Source organism: Sceloporus occidentalis, unplaced genomic scaffold (assembly GCF_023333645.1).
Source record: "Sceloporus occidentalis isolate IW3139 unplaced genomic scaffold, rSceOcc1.0.p SCAF_25, whole genome shotgun sequence".
NCBI lineage: Eukaryota > Metazoa > Chordata > Lepidosauria > Squamata > Phrynosomatidae > Sceloporus > Sceloporus occidentalis.
The window spans coordinates 11,122,440-11,141,655 of NW_028317005.1; the positions used below are offsets into that span (position 1 = coordinate 11,122,440).

Below are 19,216 nucleotides of genomic sequence, written 5' to 3' on the forward strand. Positions count from 1 at the left end.
CTGAATCTGGTCCAAAAAATGTAAAGAAAACAAAGCATGAAGTGACATGGTTCTCAGCTCTCGTTTATGAAAAACTACAATCTTAATGAGTAACAATGTTCATTAAGGTAAAAGTTTAGTTTAGACATTGAATTAAGGCATTTTTAAGATGTGCTACATTGCCCAATAATCACAATATGTAGTCTTCTATTTGACCTCTTCTGTGTTAAACTGCACTTTGGAGAGGCTTATACTCTAGTAAGACACATAAAAATAACATGTATCGTTGGATAAACCAAGATGTATGGAAAACCAATACCCCTTTATATTGTCTGGTAACTCATTTATTTCTCAACAAGGCGTCTGATCGGAGTGTCATCTTATAACCTATTTAAATACAATTTGACTGCAATAATGGTGTCCTTTTGTCTTCATCCACCCAACAGCTGGTCCCTCACGCCTGGATCACATTTATATAATCTATTACTGCTTTATACCTTATTTGTGTAGTTGAGTATTAAGCATGGCAGACACTGCATAACAGTGATATGGAAAAGAGTACTATATACATAGACGTTTGCAATATCAGTATCATTCAATAGGGGTTATTGTTGTCCAGGATTCCAGTGCTAAGATAAAGACATCAAACATTTGGAACCATAAGAGCAGAAGTAGAGTACCATACAACAAGTGATAAAGTAACATGCAAATATTACCAGACAAAAGAAAAACTCCAACCATGTAAAAATATATTTAGACTATATATGTGCTACATCAAAGTGTTGAGCAATGTGGAATGCTGAATAGTAAACCGTTTCTTTCTACAACAGGATGCACATAGTGCAACCCTAATCCGTCCGTTTTTCACTGGCTTTTAGCTGCAGAGGTAGGACAATAAGCTATAGTTTTTCTCCATGCGTGCTGGAAGATTGTGTGATCCATCGTAGAGTGACAAATATTGGTCCAATGGATTATTTTAGAATTAGCTCTACACCTGGACATTGCAAGGTTATAGGAGAGCATGTACACATCATTATACCCATCCCAAATATAACTGATTTGAAAGGGCACTTAAAGAGGGACAGACACCCTTTTACAGACCCTCTCTCCAAGCTCTCTACAAACTTAAGGTCTCTTGACCAGGTCCATCCCTCCGTGTGAGCAGCAATCAGAGGTAAGTAATCTTACTTCAGTAGCTGTGGATTATAACTCCTATGATAAATCTGAGGTTTCCATTATGGTCTAACATGCTGATGAAGTTCATGACTTCTAAAGGTACCTGATAGGACGTTTATTTCCCTTATTTTATAGTGTTGGATCTTGACTGCTACCTCCATTGCTTCCATCTACAAAGAGTATATTATCTCTAGACTAGACCATTTGGCACACTGAGTTTTTGAACTAAACTAGTATTTTAACTGCTAAAGAAAGCCTGGGCAGTAGTGGTAATAATGCTATGTAATATGGGTTATAAATTAGATCATATATGCATCTATATATGTATATGTATATATAACCCAGTCTGGTCATGTTGAGTATATATGAATTAACATACTTACAGTAATTATACTAACTGAACCACAGAACAAGTGACATTCTAACTTTCCCTTCAAAACTCGAGTCTGGGTCTCCTTCCAAGATAACCCTTGGTGTTAGTAATTCGGATGCACTTGAAGGCCCATACCTATGATTCCACTGTGCACTATGGGTATGCAGCAACAGGCTTTATGGTGGACATTTAAGTAGAGGCCCCATAGACACCAATAAGTTTCACAAGTCGTATCACTGACAAAGGTGTCCAGGTACAGATGCTCTGCCTGCCTCACCTGATCACCATCGTATTGTACGCGCTGCACTACATTCCTTAAACCCATATTATATCTCATTTATGGGCCATTCTAAAGAATATACTAATAAAAAAATCACCTTTCCATCTCTGAGAAATCTAATTATTAAAGTTCATGTTATGAGTGCACTTTTTACCGACGCGTACCTATTCACTCAGGTTTTGATTAGTCCTTTGCAAGCCTTCACTCTTCCTCTGATACTCCACTGCCTCATTCTTTACTGGGTGGGACACTTACCCTACTGTTTAATCTATTATTGTCTGAAGAACTTTTTGTATTTTTTTCAGAATCACCCTCCTTCTGGGTCATTGCCCACTTTGAACCAGTTCCCAGGTGCCTTTTGAAAGCCTCCCCATTTGCTGTTTATCCACCTGATGTATCCAGGCACCTCCAACACATTGATCTAAAATATCACTCACATGCCATTGCATTATTGCCATCACATGACTGACACAGATTCTGAATTAGAACCATACCCATTGTCCTATAAGTAAAGCAGATGATGACCGCCTAATTTGGAATATCTTTGAAAATATGCAAAATATAGAAACAACTGAATCTGAATGTTTGAAGGGCTATGAAATTATTCTCATGATGGAAAATATGGCAAACACTCTTAATAAGCAGTATTATGCGGTAGACAGAAGAAAAGTCCCTACACAGCCCAAGAAGCTGTCATATGTTGGGCCAGAGTTGAGGAGCATCAAACACACACACACGACAGGTTTTTTGTTTTTTTACTCTGCAGAGTAGTCAAGCTCATCGTTGGCAATGAGTGCATCCGAGTCCTGTTTATGTCTCCCTTTGCTTTTGGATCTGCTGTTTGTCCAGGCGCTGTCCTGAGCCTCTGCAGAATGCTGATAGTAATAACCTTTGCTTTCAGTATTTTCCCAGTCCTGGGTTTTTTCTCCTTCAGGAGCATAAGAGTATCCTTCATCTACGGAGAAGGTGTCATCTACATCATAGCGCTGATAGGTGCTCTGATGAAGCACTTCTTCTCTAGCACTGATTTCTAACGTACTGTTCCACATCCCATAACCAAAGTAAATCAGCAAACCTGGAAATTTTAAAAATAAATGATCAATTTTCAGTAGAATTTAGTAGAGATGTGGGGCAGACTTACATGTCTCCTGGTTAACTATGATGGTTGAAGATTGACAAGCGTCCTTTATATTATTTAAAATGTCACTTAGGGTAGATACCTTCTGTATCTAATTACCACATATATACAACATGAATGATCTTTTGGACGACGTCCACATTTGGAACTGTGAAAGTGCACAAAGCAATTAAACTTTAAAAGCCCTCCCTTCTTTTATTTACCTGTTTTCTTGCATCCAAATTTGAGAACTTTGAGTTTTTGAATCACATGTTTTTGTTTGTTGATAAAAAAAAAATGTGTTACCGTGATATTTAAACACAACAGGAGGATTTTGTTGTGCCTGTGATGTAAAATTCTTTTATCGCTGACAGGTTTGCATATTAAAAATGCATGACGAGTGATGAGAGAAATCTCTAGATACGGAGAGAAGCCTCGGGACTCGCACCGCCAGATGGTATGTGAACGAAAGGTTTAGCTCATGGAAATTTAATGAAGCTTCAGGTGAACCTGGTCATGGAGAGCTTTCTCGCATCAGCCTAATTAAAACAGCAACTAGATGCTCAGATAGGCCAAGTTTCACGAGTTGTCTGTCAAAAAATCATTCTGTAGGATGTATTAATTGCTATTTTATGTGCACAGCACTTTGATGTTACATTATGTATGCATAGTTCATTAGTCAAAGATGCAAGTAAGTGTCTTCAGTGGATAAAGGGCCTGAGAAAAACAGGTTTTCATTAACCTACACACGTGGCTCTACCAGGATGGAGGATTAGCAGTTTTACTGTGCTATTCATATTATTTATCAGCTTTTTGGTGTAAGAAAAAAAATATGTCCTACTATTCTTGCTTTGATTTAGGATACAATTGGTAAAATGCCAAAAGCTGCCTGTGTTATATCATATCGGGGGCCAAAACGACTAAATAAATTGATGATTGCAATTATCCATGAAGAGTTTCAACCCATCAGATACGTTTAGCAAATAAATCCTAGTGAACTCAAGCCACAGCAGTTGCAAACTGCTAATTTCTTGAAAATATCTTCAATTTAACTTAAAAACCATTCCTCAAAAATTGCAAACATGGAAACTAAAAATTCCTCATAGATACGCAGAACCAGTGATGTTTTTGTGACAGAGATCTCAATGCCAACTAGCCAGTCATATACGGGAGAGAAACCCCTCCAATGACATGAAGGAATGAAGGAACGTTAGAATCCCAAGTATATTATATCACATTCAGCTCTGGATATAGAATGGGTCTAGGGTGGATAGACTATACATTTTTAATTTAGGTGTAAATAAAGAAATGATAAAAGCATTTATAAATTGCGGTATATTAAAATAAATGTGGTTCGGTAATCTAAATGCCTCAGTATATTTCTAGTCCATTGGTAAGTAAAAAAGATTTCTGGAAACAGAACACTATGGTAATGCACAAAATAAGCATATGGAATTTTGCTTATATTCTGTTTAAAATCTAAAGAAAAAAACAATGATTTATCGTTGTTTTGTGCCACAAAGAATAGATCATTGTAAAACACAATGGAACAGGCATATATTTAACGAGCCCTTTCTTAGAGGCACATTGGAAGAAAAGCGTATGGGAGTTAATTGTAAATCTACCTGCTATGGCTTTTCCCCAATACATTTTCAAATATACTCCAGTGGAGCTTAAAAACACAAGGACCTGCTTCAAACCAATTCCACTATTCCCTAAGTCTGCATTCATCCCTTTTAAAGAACATTACACCAAAAATAAGTACATTGAGTTCACCGGCACATTTCTTTTCGATGTATGCAGTTGCTGTATCCTCATATAGGGGCTCGGATAAAGCAGTAATGTAGAAACTGGGAGGTCATTGGTAAAAAGTCAAATTACTGTCTACACAAAATGCTGCTATCACAAACTAAGGTTTATTTATACTTCATCTTTTTCGTCTTATTAAAATAATTAAATTAATTAAAATAAAGATGTCTGTTCTTTGATGGCTTATTGTCACCCAGATTACATTCCATGGGTTAAATCTATGTTCTAGTACCAAAAAAGAAACCTTAACCTTATGTTAACCTTAACATAACACTGAAAAATAGCATCAGAAGTAACCAATAACTTACCTACAAAACACCAGACAGCAAATCGGATCCATGTAATGGACGATAGTTTCAGCATCAGATATGTGTTTACCAGCATGGCAAAAGCAGGCACAAATGGGACACATGGTGCCATGTAAGGCAACTTCTTTGGGTTCTCTGGTTGTTGTAAGATTACAAAAACCAAGGCAAAGATTAGTAGTACCATAAAAACTACTAAAAGGACAGCCCACCATACTTGGTCATACACGTAGTCTGCACCAAAGATAATAAATGAGCAGAAGATGAAGGCCAAGATGAACAGAAGCATAACACAGATGGTGACTGTACGACCAGTAGCTACGGTTGGGCGATCCATTTTTCCAGGCAATCCAAGACGAATTCTCAATGTATAATATCGTGGTCCGATAAGTTTCTTCAGCTTGATAAGGTAGATGTTTTCAGACCCATCTGCCTCTATTCCTGATGTCATATCAACTGTTCCGTAATTTGGGTGGTTTACATTGTAATTAGACTTATCCGATTTACCAATTAGCATTTCGTTGTCTCCAAGGGATGGTAGATTCTTCGCACCACAAGTGTTGGTAGCTGGGCCACTGAATTCCTCTCCATCGCTCATTGGTGAGCAAGCTTCCTTCTCACAATCCGCAAGAATCCCTTCCTTCTTTTTTGTGTGCTCTTCAGAAAGAAACTTTACAAACCCATCAATGTCACTCTCAGGTTGGTAGCGTAATAATAAGACGCAAACAGACACCAGAGTGTATGCTAACAAAGTGCCAATTGACATCATTTCTATGAGATCCTGGAGACTGACCAACAGAGAAAGGAGAGCAGCTAAAAATCCAGAGACAATACATGCCACCACTGGAGTTTCTGTATATGAACTGACATGTGACAGAAACCTGTAAACCCAAAGAAAAATATCACTATGTTTAAATCATTGCCATGAGAACAATGTAAATCAAAAAATGTTTTAGACAAATTTTCACATGAATTAAGAATTATTTCTCTGAAAGGGTTGAGGCTTTAGAAAGCATGAGGAATGATGTTTCTAATGCTGGATTTAGCTACAAAGTATAAAATTCAATGCAGTTAGTGGAACAACACCTTTAAAACGCAGGGAGGCAACGTGTTACTATAAGTAAATAAATAATAAATAAAACACAGCATGCTGACCTGAACAAAAGTCCGTCTCCAGCCATTGCATAAATGACCCTGGGCATGGGGAACAGCGAGCCAAAAAGACTGACCGTGAGCCCAGCCACAGATCCTATCGCGACAATGAATTTAGCTGTGTAGAAGTCATGGGCGACAAACATCTCCATTAACGGCGATTCGGAATCAATCATATTGTATGGCACCATTAACGTTAATATAACACTTACCTAAAAAAGATAAAGACGTTACATACATATAGGTCAGTGATTTTAATCTGAAATTGGTTGTATTGTATATTTAGAGAATAACATGAATCTCGTCACATACATTCTATCCAATGGTATGAAATGCACAAAATGTGCTAGAGTAAAGCAAAACAAGATCAGATTATTGACACATTTGTTTGCTAAAGCAAGAGTCCTGGGACTCTACCTTCTTTGTGTTTAATAAAAATGGAAGACCATTGAGCGTCTCCTGCAATGAAGCCTGTGAGGGTTGGCCATTCATAAAGCATAGTTAAGTTTAACTGCTCCTAAAGTTGAAATGCCATCCTTAGTTAATAAATCCCTTTCTCTCTCAACATAGACATAGCTGATCATATCTAGGCTACCTAGTGTTTATAGCAGCTTAGCCAGTGTCAGGCTCTATGTTTGCGTGATGCCGAGGTAATATGCATCTAATTCCCTTTTACCAGGCCCGGACTGGGACAAAAAAATAGGACCAGGCATTTAAGACTGAGCAGCCCATTTTTATTTATTTATCTATTTATTTATTGTTAAAGCCCACCCTTCATGTACCATCTTTGCATTTCCCCAAATCACTTAAATATTCATGATAGACACAAACACTTACTCACTCATTCACACAAATCATTAACACATATTCATTCAAGAAATTCAGCCACACATGAATTAATTCATTCTCATACGCATTTACACAATTCATCCACACATTTATGCATTCATTCTTGTACGCATTCACGCTACCCCCTCTTCCCATCTACCCCTCCCCTTCTTATCTGCCCCTTCTCACTATATTCCCCCTTATCACTATGTACCCCCTTTCCCCACTTCTCAATATGTACCCCCTCTCACTATCTATCCCCATTCCCCCTTTCTAACTATCTAACCCCTCTCTCCCCTCTGCCCCTTCTCACTGTACCCCCTTCCCTCACCCTACTTACCTTGTTGCCGGAGTAAGCATCAACTGCGACCGGGTCCGCCACTCTAGGGTTTTTTTTTTTTGGTTTTTTTTTAACTTTATTTAACATTCTCCATGTTAAATAAAGTTAAAAAAACAACTTTATTTAACTTGGAGGATGTTAAATAAAGTAAAACAAAAATCCCTCGATGTTTTAATTTAAGCCCTGTGCGGCCGCACACCACTAAGGCCGGCCCTGGTTGGGGCTGCCTGGCCTCCTAGAGTGGCAGACCCGGTTGCAGTTGCTGCGGGCTTAAGGGGCAGGTGCCCCTTATGCCCTGGGTTAATGCGGCCGTAGAGGCAGCATAGGCCCAGTCAGTCCGGTCCAGACTGGGCCTATTTTAAGGTAGGGGCCTGGAGCTGCAGCTCCATCAGCCCCTACGTCAATCCGGCCCTGGGCCGCCCGGCCCACTGGGCAAATGCCCGGTGTGCCCGATGGCCAGTCTGGGCATGCCTGTTATGCCTGTGCCTTAGTTAATGTTTCTCTGTTTGTTGTATTTAACCTTCCACACCCTTTCCTCTGTTTATTTCCTACCTGTTACACGGTAGGTGCCTTGGTTCTGTTTTCCCTGTTTTAGTGTTGGTATTCTGCTTTATAGTTTAGATCTAGTGTTAGGATTGGCCTAATGTGAAGTACCATGAAGTGGTGACAAGTTTATGGCGGCACGATAAACTAAACCTTCACATGTCTTGCATTAGATATAGTTCATAGAGCTACTCTATATGGTTCATTTCTATCTTTGTTTCATGATTGTCTGTAAATCTGAACAGTTTCATCTATCAGGTGAAAGATGAAAGACCAATAGAGCTAAATATAAAATATAAGCACATAAAATAAGATTTAGTTGAATAAAAAACTGCTACAATAACCTAAGAACCTATTGTATAATAACTAGGTTGTAGTTAAAGCAATAAAGAAATGTAAAATGAGCCCCAATGCACATTATACATCTCGTAGCAGCTGGAGTGCTTCTTTAAGAATAGCTTGAAATCACATAATGATATCTCTTAGTAACATTAATGACAAAATAAAAATCGTATTTCTACGCATGTCTTCAGTTCTGAGCTACATATGAGAAATGACTCCGTAATACTTACAGAGACATATGCTGTCAAACAGGTGATCAATGAGGCAGTGATGGCATATGGAATAGAAGTATTAGGGTTCTTTGCTTCTTCCCCTGTGGTTGCTATGATGTCAAACCCTATGAACGCATAAAAGCAAGTCGCAGCACCTTTTAGTACCTGTGAAGAATGAGATATGAGTGTATGAGATTCCCGCAGTCACATAATCCATATTATGCTATAAACCATTCATCAACAGCTATAACTACTGATATGGAAATACTAAAAGTTCCTTGGTGCTTTAATGGATTGGTGCAATTAATAGCTGGGAATGTTACACATTTATCTGCAAAAATAAATCCGTGTTAAAATGTATATTGAATAACTGAAGATATCTAAGAAATGGAGTTTGATTCAGTTTGCACAAATGGGTAAATAAACAGAAATTGCTTCTATATTTTATATAAGTTCACCAGGATTGTGTAATGTACAGTTATTCTGCTGAAAACGAGTCGCCAAAGGTGAAACTGATCTTAACCCCATTATTCTGCCCAAACTTCCTTCCTGCCTCTTCTAAGGTATAGAAAGTGGGACGCTTGGGAAGTTTCCAGGCAAGGCGATTTACCTCCACTAATATATAAAGCTGTACCTAGTGAGAGTTACAAACAATACAGAATGTATAGGGGTCAGATAGATATAAGGGGGTCTCTGGAGTATAAAAGGCACATTAACGACCCTATGTGGCATAATGACATAGAAAAAAAAATATTATTATGACATTATATATATATATATATATATATATATAAAACAGTACAGAATACAAAAATAACAAACATTAAAATTTTTTCCATTATTATACTCAATTTGTAATAATCAATAGCTCCATAAAAAAATAATGATATAATTTAAGGGATATTTAATTAGTTAATTATTAACATGATTAATTAAGCAAAATACTAATGTTTTTAAGCAGCTAGGAAAAAATAAACTCCAGACGCTATGGCCTGCAACTCCCATTCAGCCACAGTTTGCAAGTTGCGCAACTGTATTTCCTGGGACAAGGTTATATAGACGTATAATTCATCCACTAATCTCTTCCTTTAGCTTTGGCTCATTCATTCAGCAGAATATATATTTAGAATTCCACAGTCTAGATTTTTAAATGATATTTGATCGCTTGCCAAGTCTGTTCAGGGTAAGCCTGGATAGTATCCAGTTTGAGGACCGTTCACAGAATTAAAATCTTCTCTGCTCACAAGCACCTGTTTACAGCTAATTTACATAATATCGGGAGACACACCACCCAAGATGATACATTAGGATTTCCAAATTGCAAACACATCAGTTTAAATTACAGGGAATATATCATATAATCAGTGTGTGTTTCATAACGTTTATCTATGGCAGTGATTTGTTTTCATTCGCTTTGCCAAAATGTATGGTCTTTATTGAACTGTAATCCACTAATTGCAGAGATTTTGCATGCGAGTGCATTTTGCAAATGGTCCAAAATCTTAAATTATGTTCAGCCTTGGGGCAATTGCCCCTCTACCCTACCTATCCAGCACTCACCTGTTGTAGCACACTATTGTATTAGTTGGGGGGGAAAAACCCTCAATCCCAGCATTGTTTTTTTCTTCTATTCACTCTAATTTCTCACACATATGGGAAACATGCTTCCATATTCCATTTACTATATCCAATATATCTAAATCAACAGCACCTACCCCCGACCATCCATGAGGAAGAAAATTTCCTTCCGACCAGTTCTTTCCATTGACGAAAAACAGGCCTGCTATCATAATGAAGATCCACACCGCCAAGTTAATTACATTCAACACGTTATTAAATCCAACTGAATTTTTTACTCCAAGGGTGACTATTATTGTCACGATGACGGCAATGACCAAAGCAAGAAGATCTGGATACGATTCTTCTCCTTTGCCTAAAATAAAACAAAGTCAAGTAAAACATCAGTTGAGAAGCATTTTTTTGTTGTTTTGATGCCAAAAAGTTTTGGGGAAAAAGTAGGAATTTGCTTTTGCACTCTTTGAATAAACATAATAGGGCCTGTAAGAAGAACCAACATTTGTCACTTGCATGCAGAGTTGAATCTAAAAGCTTGTTTTTAAAGATTGAGCTATGCATATGCTAAATTATTATTATTATTATTTATTATTGATTTTTATTCCGTAGCGCTGTACAATGGGTGGACAGGACATACCAAGTAGTATGTAACATAACAATATGACTTACAGAAACAACAGGTGAGTAGGGCCCTGCTCAAACGAACTTACAAGTATTGCTTGTATCTTGTCGTTGAGAGATTTGGTGTTGTGTGCAGCATAAAATGAGGTGTTCTAAGTTGGTTTATTTGTTCTGCTTCAATATTTTGTTTGTTAATTTGTTTGGTTCCTGTGTCAGGGACAGTCTAGTCAAATGGCATCTTCATCTTTGTGAATTTCCTGTTTTTGGCAAGTTTTTTCCGCAATTACATTTTGGTATTTTGTATGGTGGCACTGCCAGGAGTAAAGTTACTTACGATCATTATTTTGGGTAAAATGTTTGTAGGATATGTGCAAAATGTCCATGGTATGTCAGTATCACCAGGGAGTATTTACTTTTGGTATGAGGTGTGTATAGTGTGTATGAGTCGTCGAAGCTTGGTATGAGCTCGAGCATCTTGTAGAAGTCTTTGCTATGCTCATAAATCTGTAGGTCTGAAATGTCATTTACATTAACCTTTAACAGTCCTCTGATTTCTTTGGGGTTAGTCACTAAAGGGAGAGCTGCAGGGGAGTTGTAGTTTCATCTCCTTGGCTTCAGTACGAAGGCCCATCCTCAGGGCCAGCTCAGCTCATCATGTTAGAAAAGCTTGACAGTGTTGGCCCTTCATAACAAATACTGAAGTGAGGGCTGAATATGAATACCCAACTCTTAGTGAATAGACCTTCTTTAGTACATTCCCAGAGAGCAACCTGAATAACTATCCTCTTTTATATAGGTGGCATCTCATTTATAAAATAACATTTTGTGTTTTGTTTCTGATGACCCTTGCCAAGTTATGGACACATATGTTGTATTTGGTGTGAATATTTTTATGTTTAACATGTCGGTGTTTGCTGTCAGGATTGTGTCTGATAAACAAACCTATGGTGTCATAAGGCCCCTTTTCTTTGCATATTTCCAGAGACAAAACAAAATCCCATTTTTATTGCAGCCACAATGGGAATGGTCCTTGAATTATACAAAAAAAAAGTTTATTTTTCTGTAATGTTTTGTTAGACCTGTAAAGCAACAAAGTGTAATTGGAAATTTTGGAACCACTCCCAAGGACACTCTAAGTGTGAGCAAGGTTGTAGTGAAGCAAGACATGAAGATTACCTGGTTAGATCATAAAAGAATGGTAATAATATTGTAGTATACAATCCACTGATCATCTGTAAAAATATCTCATGGGAAATGAGCTAAAACTAATAAATAAGTATATTAAAGTATACTTTGTATATTTTGTAGACCAATACAAAAACCATTCCAGCACAGCATAGACTGCCAGCCAAGGATAAACATATCTGGCACTATAGATTCTGTTATGCAGGCTCAGACTGACCATGAGGTCGCCCTATCATCAGCCATGGAGCAGGTTATCAGGATCTCCTCATCATAAGCATTGCACATAAACACGTCTCAAAGATGACTGAGACAAGACGAAAAATACATGTAAAACCTGCTTGTCTTCCATGATGTATAAGAAGAATAAGCTCCAAATCTGAATGGGAATATTGGTTATTACACTGTAATATTTTTTTGGTCCCTATATTAAATCATCATATAAAACATCATCCTAGCATCCTTTCCCAAAACTTTTACCAACGCATGTAACTATGTCAATTTACATAACTCAATAAATAACATATTTTTAGAATGTAATCCAAATTGTTTAATGTATGCAACACATAAAACCGTAATAAACAAATGATCTTTTTCATACATTGAGATAATACTTTTGAATAATTCTTACCCAATCCATTTAATGTCCCAACACTACTTATAATCCAGTGGCTGATAGAGTGATTTGCGAGGGAATCGAACATACTGCTGAGTGCACTAGCACCGGCTGCTGTACCGATCAGATACTCTAAGATTAAATTCCATCCGATGAAAAATGCCACAAATTCTCCAACAGTGACGTAGCTGTATGTATAGGCAGAACCAGTGGTTTTGGGGACACGAACTCCAAATTCAGCGTAACAGACACCTGTGCAAACAGGAATGTGCCAGAGGGTGTTCAAGAAATCACATAATTAATACATTAAAGTAAAAATACCACAATTTGTACAATATGCTTATATTGTATAGGCAAATTTGGCTGAATTCAGCAGGTGATATGAGCAGACCAATGTGCAATTATATTGAACACTAGCACCCTATCTGTAAAATCTGGGGAGATATGAATTCCAAATGTGGCCAAATAAAGAGCCATATTCCTGAAAATTGACAATAAGTATAAAACTGTTTTAAAGTAATTTAAATTCAGTTTTTAAAACATACGGATGATATAGATAAAACAATGCTAGTGACATTTTGGAAATGTAGTAGAACCACGGAGGTCTCAGCAAAAATTCCTCTATTTTGTCGTTTGGGACATGGCAGCCTTGCCGGGAATGAAATCTTTGTACAGGTAAAGTGCAAATGAGGGCCATTTGTTGCTAGTAATCCAGTAGATCACCAACTGTCTGAACCATAGAATAAAGGTGCAAATTATGCCCTTATCCCATAGTGTAATCCATGTCTGCTTTGTGGCATAGAATTTGATTAATGTGACAAGGGATTCATTCAATTAAACCTATTCCTACATTTGGATCTCTAACAATATTATTGTAAGAAAAGGACTGTACAACAGAGCAACCCAAGGGTTTTTCTATTATATTAAATTATGAAATCACAGTTTTGACATTATTTTAATATAATCCAGGCTTCATCATAATCCCTTGACATGCAAGAGGTTCAAGTAATTATATATTTATATTTATATATAAATTATATATTTAGCTACACTGATCAGCCATTACATTATGACCACCTGCCTAATATTGTGTAGGTCCCACTTTTGCCACCAAAACAGCCCTGACCCCTCGAGGCATAGCAGCAGGTCCTTTAAATCCTGTAGATTGCGAGGTGGGGCCTCCATGGATCGGACTTGTTTGTCCAGTGCATCCCACAGATGCTCGATTGGATTGTGATCTGGGGAATTTGAAGGCCAAGTAAACACTTTGAACTCGTTGTTGTGTTCCTCAAACCATTCCTAAATGTGGCAGAGCACATTATCCTGCTGAAAGAGGCCAATGCCATCAGGGAATATCGTGTTCATGAAAGGGTGTACATGGTCTGCAACATTGCTTAGGTAGGTGGTACATGTCAAGTAACATCCACATGAATGGCAGACCCAAGGTTTCCCAGCAAAACATTGCCCAAAGTATCACACTGCCTCCGCCGGCTTACCTTCCTCCCATAGTGCATCCTGGTGCCATGTGTACTCCAGGTAAGCGACGCACCCATCCAGCCACGTGATGTAAAAGAAAACGTGATCCATCAGATCAGGCCACCTTCTTCCATTGCTCTGTGATCCAGTTCTTATGCTCGCGTGCCCATTGTAGGAACTTTCTGCGGTGGACAGGGATCAGCATGCGGCCACGCAGCCCCATACGCAGCAAACTGCGATGCACTGTGTGTTCTGACTCCTTTCTATCTGAACCAGCATTAACTTTTTCAGCAATTTGAGTTAGAGTAGCTCGTCTGTTGGATTTGAGCACACGGGCCAGCCTTCGCCCCCCACGTGGATCAATGAGCCTTGGCCGCCCATGACCCTGTCGTCTTTTCCTTCTTTGATAGGTACTGACCACTGCAGACCAGGAACGAGAGAGCTGCAATTTTGGAAATGCTCTGACCCAGTCATCTAGCCATCACAATTTGACCCTTGTCAAAGTTGATAAGATTTTTCCCTGCTTCTAAAACATAAACTTTGAGGACGAAATGTTCACTTGCTGCCTAATATATCCCCCCACTGGCGCCATGATAACACATGATATTCACTTCACCTGTCAGTGGTCATAATCTTATGGCTGTTCGGTGTATTTATATAATTCACTCATGTAATTTCAATGGTGCTTATACTAATAATGATTGGCTGTACCTTTTTTATACATCACATCCATCATATATCATATATCATTTAAACAGAAATATGGTGAAAGGCCTTGCCTTTTCTCAATTAGATATTCATAATTAATCTGCTAAATGATGCATTGCATTGTTGGCTAACTATGAACTTGTATTAAAACATTTAAAAAAAAACATGACTTTTTCTATAGGGCAGCAGTTCCACGCATCCACTCCCCCTTATTTTCTTTTTTTTTTAAATTTAAAAAAACCAACATTCCTATGGCAGATCTCCCCTGCGCCCAGATCATTGGTGGAACTCCATGATTTCATACTTTATTTAATTACTGTAATTGACTAATCTTATTTATTCAAGGATAATGTTTTTTCTTTCGTTATATTATGATGAACAATAACAATTTAATCAAATAATCATAATAAAATAATCCAGGACCAGCCTGCTGTTAATACTGTGATTAGGGATTTGTAGTCATTACATGTGCAGTTGTCAGGCACAAATTTGGATTTTCTGCATTTATATTTTTCGTTAGGTTGCCTAGAAACAAATGTGATGGTACCGGTTGCCATATGACCCCTCTCACATTTGTTTTATACTGCACGGTGTTGTATGACAATATGAAGCAAAGCTGTCCTTCGAGAATTGGGACATTTCCGAGTGATTATTCTGTCCTGCGCCATTTTCTTCTTATTACAGAAGGCTGTGGACAGAAAGACAGACATGTCTGCTATCTTTCACTTGGTAAATGCAGATATTATTAGGGCCCACTATAAACCGCAAGAGGGGTGTTTTGTGTGGTTTCATGTACCATTATTTGGGTTTCCACCAAAAACACAAAGCGCAATTGTGCAGGATCTTGAACCAACTCCACCCTCCACTGCTGCTTGTTGGTTCCTGCAGAGCATATGCAGAAAGGGAACCATTTAGTAATATCCCTGACAATCAATTCATCAAATGGGATACAGGCCACTAATAAGTAAAGATACGCCATAAGTAAAGACACGTCAATGTATCACATGCCATATTACAACTGCTGGATGGGATTTTACATTTCTATATGATTAATTTATGGATTTTTATCTACTGTCTCTCTCTTTTAAAGCAAATGGCTGGTGACAACACCCTCAACAATAACCACACTCTATGGTGCACTTTGTATCTTCAATATTCCATAAAGAGGTGGAACACGGAATAAAATGTAGGTCAGCGATAGCCTCTTCTGCAACATAAGAGTTTATTTTTATGATGTCTCCCTGCTGCATTTTTTTGGATGCTCTATTTTTATACAGTGTAGCAAGTAAATAATTCATAACGTTCACATAAATTCACACTTGATATATTACATATGTTTTGTCAATTAATTAACTAAAATTCAAATCCATAAACTAGAAGTATACAAGAGGAGACAATGAGACATTCTAGGACCAGATTCCTTACATATACACTAGGCATAAACCTAGAGCACTGGTTTCCGACAAGGGCCTTCTAGAGAAAAGAGGAGCTTAGTTATTACCCATCCCAACCTGGCCAATGCTTTACTCTCTTTGGAGCAGACTTTATCTGGATCGCACTTCACTCCATATTCTAGTGAGCATTTAAATTCATATATTAGTCTTTAGTCTTTCGCAATTACTAAATTGAATTCAATAGCTAGCAATTTGCTAATTAATCTGATAAAATTAGGATTTTACAGGTTAATTTAAAAGTTAGAACTTGAATCAGATGCTCAGTCATCAATTCAATTAGAAACAGATTATTCAAATTTGTCCCAGGATCATCTAACATTGATGAGAATTTGGCTGAATATTTCAAATTAATTCAGATGTATCAATTTGGCAATAACCAAGCATGAATAGCTAACGATAGCTACCGAAATAAAATAAAAAAGCCAAAACATAGCAAATTTATGTAATTCAGCATCCATGATTATTGAGCCAAAACAAATTAAATTCACGTTCTATTAAACAGGACAAATATGAGACCAATGGAAATGAGACCAATGATTGGAATCTCCAGACTGGAGCAGTCACTGCTAATGTGTTAAATGTCGCCCCCATTTCTCTTTATTAGTGTCTGATGATGTATTATAGAAAATGAGAACTCTTCGCCATGGCCTCATGAGTCATGATAAGTCCTTGACATTAACAAAGACTATTAGATTTCAATGCAGACAGCAAGGTGCGCACTTGGGAGAAAATGACACCTTGAAAAGCAAAATGACCCACAGCAATATAGAACATGAATGCAGTTGCAATAATCTGAAATCTTTTGGACAACTGATTAAGAATAATGGGAGCAACCACCTTTTTGCGCTTACGTTCAATTTGTTGACTTTAGAGATAACATGGCTGGTAAAGCTACATATATATAATATATAATATTATAAAAGAACTTATTATATAGGAAAATACTAGCATTTAACTATATCTATAGTCGAAAATATATCTTTAAATTCCACTAACCGCTTTTGAGTAAATGTATAGTTGAAACAATATTTTAAGCAAGAGTTGGCTATGAAAGGCCATGTGTTGCTCTAGACATGCAGCCTGGCATTTTCTTAGAGAAGAATCTAACATATTTTCTTTTAGAAGCTAAATTAAAAACAGTGTTCTGTTTCTAGACATCTATATTTTATCGTAGGATCAACAAATAGTTGGAAAAAAATATACTTAACTGGAGAAATGATTATAGCCTTAAAAGTTGGGCCAACATAGACAAAAGGTCCCAAAAACCTTTTGTTTTGGGATCCCAGGAGTCTCTTCCATATGAATAAAATGACCTATGAAATCCCTTAAACTTTTACCATGTGCCAAAATATATTTGGACACCTGACTATCACACCTATATGAGCTTGTTGGACATCACATTCCAAAACCTTGGGCATCCAAACAGAGTTGCCCTTTGTGGCTATAAAAGCTTCAGCTCGCCTGGCTCGCAATCTCTGTTCCAGTTCATCCCAAAGGTGTTCGATGGGGTTGGACCTTGCTTTGTACATTGGGGCTCAGCCATGCTGGGACAGGAAAGGGCCTTCCCCAAACTGTTCCCACAAAGTTGGAGATATCTCTGAAATGTCTTTGTATGCTGTACACCTGTTTGTAATGGATGTGGCTGAAACACGTAAACTCGGACGGGTGTCCACAGTCGGGACACTCAGAAACCTTGCCAGAAATATGTAGGCAAGTCTTTCTTTGTATCTATAGATCTGTTAGCAGTTTTATACTGTACCCATAGTGGACCTGACATCCACAAATGTATGAAGCACATGTTGCTCTAAGAGCATGTTTAATGTTTAAAAGAGTTTAATTTGCTATTGTACATATTTATCTTGTTACTCTGATATATTGTATATATATATATAGAAAAGCATTAATGTACCAGGCTGTGAGTGTCATCAATAGCAAATAATGTGATTGTAATATATTGTACATAAGTGCTGTAGAACTCTGTATTATGTAATATTCAGAACCCAATAGTTAGATTGTTTTTGATAATATAGATAAAATAATACACTCACCTGATAATATTGATGCCACGGCTGCTATTATAAAGGACACAATGACTCCAGGCCCCGCCATTTCTTTAGCAACCAGTCCAGAAACGACATACATTCCTGTACCAACACAGCTTCCGACCCCAAGTGAAACCAGATCCACTGTTGTAAGCACCCGTGCCAGTTTGGTACTGTGAGCTGTGGATCCACCGGCCCCTTCCAGCATAGACTCTACGGGCTTGGTGCGTAAGATCCTGGCATTGACGGCATGCCATGTGGCTCCCCATGGAATCCGCCTTGGGTCCATATACGACAAGAACCCGGTCATGATTTCAGAGGTCTTCAAACAAATTCAAGGACGAGACTTGGGTACACGTCACAGCCCTTTCCTTTTAGCATTCAGTTTTTAGTATTGGTATATTGGACTACAGTTGCTTGAAATCAACACAAACCTGCATGATAAAATTCTTCAGATATCAAGATATTTAGTAACCTGTAAGAAATAAGATATAAAGTATTTAGATCAGTGTAATGTACGCTGAAATATCTCTAGACTCTACCATACAATTTCTTGATGCTGAAATGATTAATCTTATTCTGTTTATTTGTACGCTAACAAAAAGCTGATTATCTATTAGTTATCAGTGCCGGGTGAGCTGGCATAAACTCAAGTCTGTCTCAGCCTAGCTGGCAAGACGGGATTAGTGTGACTTACTACATACGGTGGGCAAATGCCATATGGCTCATCTCCAGCTTGGCTAGCTCGATCTGGATTTCCTTCAGTTTGTGTCGTGCCAGATAAATGTGCTTATTGCCCATCAATGTCCTGTACACCTCTAATTCAAAGGGACCCACAAATATAATCACATACATCATACATTTTTAGTTTTTAAGTAATTTCCTCAAGCTGCTAAAGCCAATGCCCACTAGAAAAAATCCGTTAAATGTTGTCTTAATTTGCTCAACATAGTTATGGCCAGCTGTCCACAAGGGTCGCAAAATTTTTCATGGTATTAACAGTGATTAAGATAAAATAACCCTAAGTAATATACAAAATCATTTTATTCAACATGAATGTTTTAAATGTTTTTTTTCCCCCTTAAA

The 19,216-nt window shown here is 37.7% G+C and overlaps 1 protein-coding gene across 1 annotated transcript; it reads right to left on the reverse strand.

Moving 5' to 3' along the window:
• Positions 1-2,563: 2,563 nt before the first annotated feature.
• Positions 2,564-18,440, reverse strand: LOC149300400 (solute carrier family 7 member 14-like). Its single transcript, XM_089485351.1, has 7 exons — positions 18,137-18,440; positions 12,466-12,702; positions 10,172-10,389; positions 8,475-8,621; positions 6,195-6,403; positions 5,043-5,920; positions 2,564-2,883 (listed from the first exon to the last, which is right to left on the reverse strand). The coding sequence occupies exons 1-7, from the start codon at positions 18,438-18,440 to the stop codon at positions 2,564-2,566; spliced, it is 2,313 nt and encodes a 770-aa protein (XP_089341477.1).
• Between the last annotated feature and the right edge of the window lie 776 nt (positions 18,441-19,216).